This window comes from Natator depressus, chromosome 5, assembly GCF_965152275.1.
Source record: "Natator depressus isolate rNatDep1 chromosome 5, rNatDep2.hap1, whole genome shotgun sequence".
Classification (NCBI taxonomy): domain Eukaryota; kingdom Metazoa; phylum Chordata; order Testudines; family Cheloniidae; genus Natator; species Natator depressus.
In genome coordinates, this window is record NC_134238.1 from 99,107,464 (window position 1) to 99,116,676 (window position 9,213).

Genomic DNA, 9,213 nt, shown 5'->3' on the forward strand with positions numbered 1-9,213 from the left:
GTCCCTCCACGAGGCTACAGCCCGGCGGACAGAGGAACCGCTACCCAGCTGAGTGTGAACGTTCCAGACACAGAATCTCCAAACACATTTCACAATCTAAACAATCATCCATACATCATAAGAAGAGATCCAAAAATCTAAGAAAAAACCCGATCGACATGACTCACTAAGGTTTGAAAGCCCGACTTAGTAAGGCCAAGTTTCTGATCTATCTAATGCAGATGTTGACTATATACGCGCCGTTGGTACATATACTGATGATAGGATATGCCTGTATGTTTATATTATATAAGAAAACATATTACCTACACACACCATGCAAAGGGAATATTTATCAGACTATTTATGTCACAAGCAGTTTCTCTGCGAATATTTTCATCTGTATCATTCTTTTCGATCAGCGCATTGTTGGAGGGTTTGATTCCATACAATTGTTTTCCTGGTCACATGGTGGATAAAGTTAACTTCTGGATAAAATTGCTAGTTCTGAGGATAGCCTGACATCCAAGATAATCAATACTTCTATGTTTTTACCTTCCCTCGGCTCCAACTTTTATCTTGAGAAGCAACGACACTTTAAAATATTTCTGGCACAACCGAAACTTTCAAATAATCATTTAATCATTAACTTTTGAACGAAACAAAGCTGTCTGCCCTCTCCTCCTGAAAAGTAGCACCAAAAATGAAGCAACAATAGAAAATTACTCAGGACGATGATATTTGTTGGGGAATATTATTGTTGTGACAATTAAGTGAAGAAAACGTTCAAAATAAATGCACAGTATAACTACCCTTATTTCTAAATTGCACAGCATAATAAAACACGATTCTGTTTCATTTTCTGATTTTAAAGGCCATTACCAATCGTATTGAATACAGCTAAAAAACCCTAACCCCAAAAGGAAAATGTGATATTATTTTGGATATTTTAAATTGGGTTTGATCTTGATGACCGCACTGCCTATAACGAGACAATCTCACTTCCCGGCGCCTTTTATTTATTATTTGTAATCATAATTCTGGCTATGATTTTCCTCTCTTTTGACCTCATGAAAAATTCCCCTTTACCCATGTGTTTACAATACAGGGGGTACGCCTAGTGTTTGCAGGTCTGAAGGATAAACAGCGGCTTTCACACACCGCCCGGCTTGCAGATGCTGGACACATTATTATCCCACAGGAGGGCAAACACAGCCAGGGGCGGAGATTGGAGAGAAGAGGGAGGGAATCGACGGCCCGCAGTGCCAATCAGAACTCTCTCCGCCCAACAACCCACCAATCAGCTGTCCGGGCGCCCCAGAGCTGGAGCGGATAATACAGTGGGGCGAGTCGGGCTGGGCACCGCACGGAGGGGAGCATAGAGGCGGGTGCTGGCGCTGTGCTGTTAAGGCCTGGGGTGCTGAAGACAAATGCACCCCAACCCTCCCTTGCATAGCTCTCTCCCTCAAGCCTGATAAACCACCACAGCATCTCAGCCCCGCCAGCCCCTGGCTTCGGCCCCCGCAGCTCGCCCATCGCTGGCAGGCGCTGCCGTGTCCCTCCCTGGCCCGTCCCAGCCTGCAGAAGTGACTGCCCCGCACCGAGCCGCGATGTGTCGGGGCTGCTGAGGAGCTGCGGTCCCCCCCCACCCCCGGGCTCTGTGCTGCCCCGGGTTCGGTCTGCGCCCAGCCACTCCCGCGGGGCTGGATGCGGGCTGCGTCTGCGGCCGGCCTCGGGCTCTGAACTTCGGTAAGTGCAAAACCCGGGGGTTGGAGCTGTGCGGGCTGGGCTGGGCAGAGGCGAAGGAACCTGCCTACAGTGCAATCTCTGCCGCGATGAGACTAACCCTCCCCCGCCCGGGGATGGCCCCTAGCGCTCTGTGAAGGGGCTGGGGCGCCTGCATTCCCTGGCGGAGCGTGTGCTTTCCACATTAAGAAGTCATTTAACCGCCAGGTTTCCCCATAGATTTGTTCTAACCCTCATACACCAGAGGGAGGAAACCAGGAAAACTCTTCCGACCTTGCAACCCGCTGGGTGCTGCCCCCCGACCCCCCGTGCTGCGCTTGGCCCACCGGAATGAGGATTCTTGGAAACGAGCCCCTAGACCCCTTTCTTCTGCCCTTCCACGCCGATCCTGCGTTCGTTGGGCGAGCAAAATTCCCAGGGAGGTTATCGGGAGTTTCGGATGTTCAAGGAATGCAGGTTCGGGCTTTGAATCTAAAGCTTCCCAAACATAAGGGTACAGGCCCAAATCAATAGATAGCGAAAGGGGAAAGCCGGGAAGTAATGCACGTCGCGCTGAGACTTCCAAACCTGCAGCTCGCAATAGACAATAATGCCGTGAGGCGGGCGTGTTTGCAGCGTGACTGAAGTGACATCCCTATGACCCCAAGCGGTGGCGTGTGTGGGTAACCCCGGCAAGGCAGCGCTGGGCGGTGTGCGTAACCCGGGAGAAATCTGACATCAGGGTGTCGATAAGGTCCTGGTGCCTAGTGTGTAGCGATGTGTGATCGATTAGACACGCGTGCAGAAAGGCCGTGCGTGTGGCTCTCGGGCAGCGATGTGACCTGCGTGCAGGAAGGCCTGATGTCGGCACAGACCCTTGCACGACCCCGTCCCAGGGCCAGCCCCACACACGACGCGCGTGTCAGGTGAGTGTGCGGGGCTAGCTCTGGGACGGGGTGCAGGGCGGGACCCCCGTGCGTGGGGCAGGGCCTGTGCCCGACTCCGTGCGGGGGATGTAATCAGCGGGCCGTGCCCACCCGACCCCCCCGGCCCTGCTTGCGGCGGACCCGGAGCCTGCTAAGGGCAGCGCGTGGCGGGGTTTGTGTTTTGCAGCGCCGAGCGGCAGATCCGGGCGGTGCCATGGCCGAGGGGCAGGCCGCCTCCGGGGCCGACTGGGAGATCGACGTGGAGAGCCTGGAGCTGGACGAGGGCGAGGAGCGGCTCGGGGCCTGCCTGCTGCAGGGCGGCGGCCCGGGGGAGCAGGAGGACGAGGAGGAGGAGGAGGACGAGGAGGAGGAGGACGGGGAAGAGGAGGGGGCGGCCCCGCCGGCCCCTAGCCAGCCCAAGCAGCAGCAGGTGGAGCGGGGCAGCGGAGGGGAGCAGAGGAAGCTGAGCCGGACCCCCAAGTGCGCCCGCTGCCGCAACCACGGCGTGGTGTCCTGCCTGAAGGGCCACAAGCGCTTCTGCCGCTGGCGGGACTGTCAGTGCGCGAACTGCCTGCTGGTGGTGGAGAGGCAGCGGGTCATGGCCGCCCAGGTGGCGCTCCGGAGGCAGCAGGCCACTGAGGTGAGGAGGGGGGCGAGGGGACAGTGCCCACCACCCCTGCGCGAACGGGCGACCCCGCCTGCAGGGGCGCCGCGGTGTGGGGGCCGCCATCCCCTTCCTAGCAGCGCTCCGGGGGTGCAGGCCATGTGGAGAGGCCTCCAAAAAATCGCAGCCGTTTCCAATGATTAATACAGATTTGCTCTGCCATCTGTGCAATTGACTAGTCAACACCAGAAGGTAGATGGTGGCATCTGTTTTATCCTGACTGGGACGCAGCCATCATCTTGACTTCGCTGAAAAGGAGCAGGGAGATTTTTTCCCCCAGAGCCTATATGGGGAGGTAGTTGGTCATTTCCCCAGGCAGTTAAGTGCAGTGAGATTTACAGATGTGGTATTTAGTGAACTTGGGTAAAGAAGTGAATGGGATGAGAGATCCCAGGCGGTGGAGGCTGTCCGCCGCGGGAGAGGGGCTCACTCCTTTCAAAAGGAAGAAATTAATCACTTGTAGCAGAAAAAAACCCCTAGATTCGAGGCGGTACTCCAATAGGTATTCACGCAGGATGGCAGAGATCCTACCAGAGTCTCCTCTCCTGGGAAGGACAGCTATCCACAACTATAGCCAAAGGGCTCCCTAGTTTTGGAAAGAGACAGCGTGTTATTTGCCCCAGCCCTGTACTTCTGTAACGAAGCACGGAGAGTAACTCTGGGATTTGAATCATTCATGAAGATGTGACTAACCTTTGGATGTGACGAACCACCGCGCATCGAGATTTTCAGAAACTAGCTTGCAAGATTCTTTGCTAGAGGCTGAGTGCTTAGACGTGGCTGGGGGAAACTAGCAAAACTGTCAAGAAAAAAACCAACCCTGTTCGGTAGTTCGCAACGTCACTGAAGGAATGATTTGTATGTTATTATTAATAGTTATTTTAAGGGGTGGTGCCGGTGAGCAATTATTAAAATTTGATCTAGCACACTGTCACTACCATGTTTCAAGATGCAAATTCCAGGGACTCGTTTTGTAATATATGGCGTAGTTTTAAGGGGCAGTGTAATTCAGCATCTTCACCGCGTTGCCGAGGAGAAGCTGGAAGTAAATGTGCTCTCTCAATAAATTCGTTACATTTATGGGCTCGTTGCTAATCAAGACCTCCTATAAGAAAATCAATGTGCCCAAATAGTCCAGAATTGCCATTCCCCATCTTTACCATGCTCTCTGATCTACACCTTCCTTTCCCTCCAGAGTATTTCCTCAGGGTTTTGGAACGGTTGGTTTTCAGTAATCATTTTTCATTTAAAACGAGGCGTTTTGTTTCTTGGTATTAAGCGATCGGCTCGTCTGACAGTGATGCAGACCTATCAGCCGTTCCGATTTTCACTCGGATCTAACCTTCTTTTTTGAGTGCCGGTGCCGGTGCTCTGTTATGTCTAGTCAAACTCCCGGGCTCTGATCACAGAAATAGGTTTAGATGCTGCTTAAAAAATATCACCCTTGCTTCTCTTTCCTATTGACATGCGCTCACCCCGGCCGTTTTGCGTCACTTTCTGTTTTGTTTATCCGCACTTAAGGCAGATTCTGTATAACAATAAAATCCGATCCCTCCTTTTGCAAGCCGGAGAGTGACATTTTGATTCTTTTGAATCCGTTCTTTTAAAACGAGCAGAGTGGAAAATAAAATTTCCTTAAGGAATGAAACGCCCATTGTCCTGTTTATTGACAGTTTTCTTCTCTTTTCTCTTGCTAGGATAAGAAGGGGCTAACAGGGAAACAGGCTAATTTTGAGCGCAAAACAGTCTACCAGAGGCCTGTCAGGACGCCCAGCTTGCTGGCCAAAAGCATTTTGGAAGGTAAAAACTCTCATGCATTCTGACCTTTATGAGCAACAGACATCTGAACTGTAGGAGCTGCTGAAACACCTACTCAGATTTCCATGTGCTATTTTGGAAAAAAAAAAAACAACAGAAAACAAAGTGTCTTGCATAATGCTAAAAAATCTAAAGTAAAACAAAAGTATTTAATGGCTTCCTACTACAGAAGATCTCAGGATTTACACTGTCTGTGCAAATTAAAAGCTTAAGGAATTCTCTCTGTTTTAGAAAAGTTTCTCATTACAGAATTAAGAAAAAAGGCTAAATATCATGCAACAGATTAGAAAAATAAACACTAATTCTACTAATTATTTACTAATATTATTTAAAGGGAACATGATTATATTGAAGACATTTTTCTTACTCTGCAATACATGTGGAGTGCATATACACCAGTAAGCATGATGTACTGTTGCCTCAAATCTCTGCACATCAAGAATATATTTTAAAATTTTAGACTCTAGCAAATAATTGTTTTAGAACATAAAATAGTTCCCCTCCCTTTCAAATGAGATCTCCCAGTACATTTTCTTGTATGTTTGTTTATTTGTATTTTTGGTTAGGATGGAGATGCAGGAAATATGATCAGGCTGCTTGTTATGAAACAAAATTGCACCAAAGTATTCTAGAAACAACAAATTGAAATTTAGGATCATTTTTAGTGTAAAAATGAATGTATGTAAATAACTACCTGGCAATGATTGACAGTGCAGAAGATTTTATTGTTTCATTTTATTTGTAAATGAATGCAATGAACTTGACCTTTTGTAAATATAAAACGTAATGGACTTTTCAAACAAATTTGATATACATTATTTTGTGCTGCCAGAAAAATATTATTTATAGTACAATACCATTTTAAGGTAAATATTTATTAAATAAATAAATGTTTTAAAGGGCTAATTCTTGCTTTTTTCAGTATCCTATAACTTATACCCAAAATTGTTTATATGGCCATTTTGGTTACTTTTCAAGTGATTAGAAATTAGAAAAAAGACATGAAAATGATGAAGTCCAGTTCTTTTAAGCGATATCTTCTCTTTACCTGCATAAGTTAGAAAGAAAGTTTGGCCAGATACTTAAGTGATTTTGGCCAGATAAGAAAACCCTTTCCAGGTTACTTTCTTCTGCAATTCATTCTTTAAAAAAGAATCTCTTCCACATTCTTTTTCCTAAGCTATCTTAACTTTCTTTTTCTTTTCTCCTAGCTCTCCTTGGATTTTTCTACCATCTGTAACAATGTGTTACAGATAATGATTCATCTTTAGAAAATAGAAATGGCATCAGCTATAGGTATAGATATCTTCTTTGGCAATGGGGAAACCAGTGTGAGATGAATGGGAGTGAAAGTGGGCTAAATCTTGTTCTCCTTACTCATGTAAGCAGTTCCATTAACTTCAATGGGATTACTTGTCTGGGTACAGCAAACAGGATTGCGCCCGGTATATTATATTAAGTGAATCTAATTCGTGTGGTCTCCTAATTGAAAATATTGCAATTTTAAGTAATTTGTATTTTTTTCTTAATTTCGAGAAAGTAAAATAATCTAAATAATTTAAATTTTCACTTTTTAAAAAGCAGTTTTAAACGGATGAATGAAATTCCAGCAGAACAAGTAACATAGAGGAGTAAATCCCTGCTCACTTTGAGCCCAATCTGACTGCTGTTGACTTCAGTAGGAGTTGGATTGGGCCCTTTGTGTAAGTAATCCTGTTGTCTTCACCAGAACTACTTACCTGAGTAAGATGAGCTGGATTTGGCCCTATATATGCTGGAAGCATCTATATAATACACGGGCTCGGCTGTGCAACATGCTGAGCACTTCCAGCAAGGTGACTTCCTTGGGAGTTGAGGGCATTCAGGATTTTGCAGGAAGTGCTTAGGTCCTTGCAGGATTGAGCGCCACATTAGCATTCCTGTCCTTTTACAAACACTGCAGGTAGGTGATCCTATTTTAGTTACTTTAATTTATTCATATCCATACCTTGTTGTTTTAGGTTATCGCCCCATGCCAGCAGATCCTTACCTGGGAGGGAATTCACCTTTACCACCCCCTGTAAGTGACAGGATGAGGAAAAGACGGGCCTTTGCTGATAAAGAGCTGGAGAACATTATGTTAGAGAGAGAGTATAAAGAAAGGGAGATGATGGAAGCCACTCAAGCTGCTGCCCTTTTCCTGCCTAACCATATGGTGCATGGAACTGAATACAATTCCTACAAAACTGCCTTTAACCCTGCCCAGGTTGAAGCTCCTAGCAAGGAGTTTTGCAACTTCTTACCAACCTGCCTTGACCTAACCATGCAGTATTCAGGATCTGGGAATATGGAACTGATTTCTTCAAATGTCAGTGTAGCCACTACTTACAGGCAATATCCCTTGTCCTCCAGATTATTGGTATGGCCAAAGCGTGGCCCCATTAGTGATGCTTTTCTCTACCAGCAATGCCTACTGAATGCTACTGCAGTCCAAGCTCTCAAACCTGGGGCAGCCTGGGACTCCAAGACTTCACAAAGCCAGGATTGTGTAAATTCAGAGCAGGAGATGATGTCACCAAAAACTGAAAATTCACTTGTGCTTTCTCATGCTCGAGAAATTCAGCATGTCCCTCAGGAGGCCCGTGAGAGGTCTGCTTTCTCTCCTCCTAAAAGGACTTTTCCACAGATTTCTGAGAAGGATTCTCTGGCTTCTCAAGAACACATCTTAAGCAAGATCAGCAAAGAAAATACCAAGCATCCTCACACACTCAAGTATAATCCATTCCACTCATTTTTACAGCAAACATTTCATGACAAATCGGGGCCTGAGTTAAAAACTTCGTTTGTAAAAGAGAGCTTTGAAGAGACATCTAAGAAGTACAGAGAGTGCTCCATCAAAGAGAACCAAAAGTACAAATTTACAATAGACAGATACTCAAAAGACTTTTTTGGGGCCAAACAAGCTGCAACAAAACTCTCAGCAAATGAGCCTCTATCATTCTCTGTTGAATCAATCCTTAAACGACCCTCTTCTGCAGTCACTAATGTCTTGCAGTAACTGCATCTTCAATGTCAAGTTTAAATGTTTGCCATCTGCAAAGTTGCTGCCACCTGCCTTTTCTCTCCAAAGATTTGTACAAAGGAATTTGTTATGTAAATGGTGATTTAAAAAAAAAACCTGTGTACATAAATATGCATGTTTTCTCTCATGAAAATAAATATTTAAATTTTAAAAATGAAAACGGTGCATGTGCAGACTGTAAAGTGTAGGCTTTATACAGCACTTCAAACGTTACAATAAAATGAGATGACTTATGAACATCCCTGTTCTTTGTCAGGCCAAGAGGACACTATCACTTCTGCCTTATGCCTCTCTCCCTCCACGGAATGGGTATCCACCCACTTGCAGAACATGCGTATGCTATTGTTTGCTATTATAGAAGGGGTAATTATTTGCTATGCTGCAGTAACTCATCTCTGATTTGTATCCATACTAGCTCGCAGAATAGGCAACAGCAGTGCAAGTTTACCTGCTAAGATGCATCAAAGGCATCTTTCCACTGATTTCAATGGGCTTTGGATCAGGCTCCAACTGTCAGTGCAGTCCTGATAGGATAAACCTCCTGGGATGAGAGAGTCGTTTATTCTGGGCCTCTCTATTGAGACTGGCATCATTCAAGCAAGTTTTGAAGTGTGGCGATAGGGACAATGGGAAGGAAGATGGAAGAATAGGAACGTTCAGTGACTCTTTTAAGTGTTCTCAGATAAAGGTTTGCTCTTGTGTCAAATGGGCATTAAAATCTCCCTCAGGCTCTTCACTGACTTGGAATATCTAATTTCCTAAAACTTTTCACTTCTGACAATCACAAGCTAGACTAGATATTTGTGCCACCTTCAATGAAATGAACTTTGGGGTAAAAAAAAAAACGTTTCATAGAATAATAGCTACAAAATGAAAATTAAGGTATAAAATTAAGAGGAGATATTATATCTTTCAGTCCTTTTGTAGGCAATGAAAAGAAAGTTAGGCTGGTAGATAGAGTTCACCTCAGCCTGACGCCTCCTTCAGGTTGTGGAAAACTTTACCTATTAACTTTGATTTAACTTAACAGACTTTTTAAA

At 45.6% G+C, this 9,213-nt stretch overlaps 1 protein-coding gene across 3 annotated transcripts; it reads left to right on the top strand.

The window, feature by feature from the left end:
* The first annotated feature begins 1,346 nt into the window (after positions 1 to 1,346).
* Positions 1,347 to 8,225, top strand: DMRT2 (doublesex and mab-3 related transcription factor 2). Of its 3 annotated transcripts, XM_074954082.1 has the most exons (4): positions 1,347 to 1,728; positions 2,818 to 3,270; positions 4,992 to 5,094; positions 7,113 to 8,225. In XM_074954082.1, the coding sequence occupies exons 2-4, from the start codon at positions 2,845 to 2,847 to the stop codon at positions 8,147 to 8,149; spliced, it is 1,566 nt and encodes a 521-aa protein (XP_074810183.1). In that variant the 5' UTR covers positions 1,347 to 1,728; positions 2,818 to 2,844; the 3' UTR covers positions 8,150 to 8,225. The 3 variants fall into 3 exon arrangements, with proteins under 3 accessions (XP_074810183.1, XP_074810184.1, XP_074810185.1); XM_074954083.1 differs by lacking the exon at positions 1,347 to 1,728 and having other exon boundaries at positions 2,503 to 3,270; XM_074954084.1 differs by lacking the exons at positions 1,347 to 1,728; positions 2,818 to 3,270 and adding an exon at positions 6,324 to 6,408 and having other exon boundaries at positions 5,044 to 5,094.
* The last annotated feature ends 988 nt before the right edge of the window (positions 8,226 to 9,213 follow it).

Excerpts from the sequence above, each read along its gene's own strand:
- DMRT2 (XM_074954082.1), top strand. The coding sequence starts at position 2,845 with ATGGCCGAGGGGCAGGCCGCCTCCGGGGCCGACTGGGAGATCGACGTG. Across the intron at positions 3,271-4,991 it reads GGAGGCAGCAGGCCACTGAG|GATAAGAAGGGGCTAACAGG; the intron begins GTGAGGAGGGGG and ends TTCTCTTGCTAG. Across the intron at positions 5,095-7,112 it reads GGCCAAAAGCATTTTGGAAG|GTTATCGCCCCATGCCAGCA; the intron begins GTAAAAACTCTC and ends TTGTTGTTTTAG.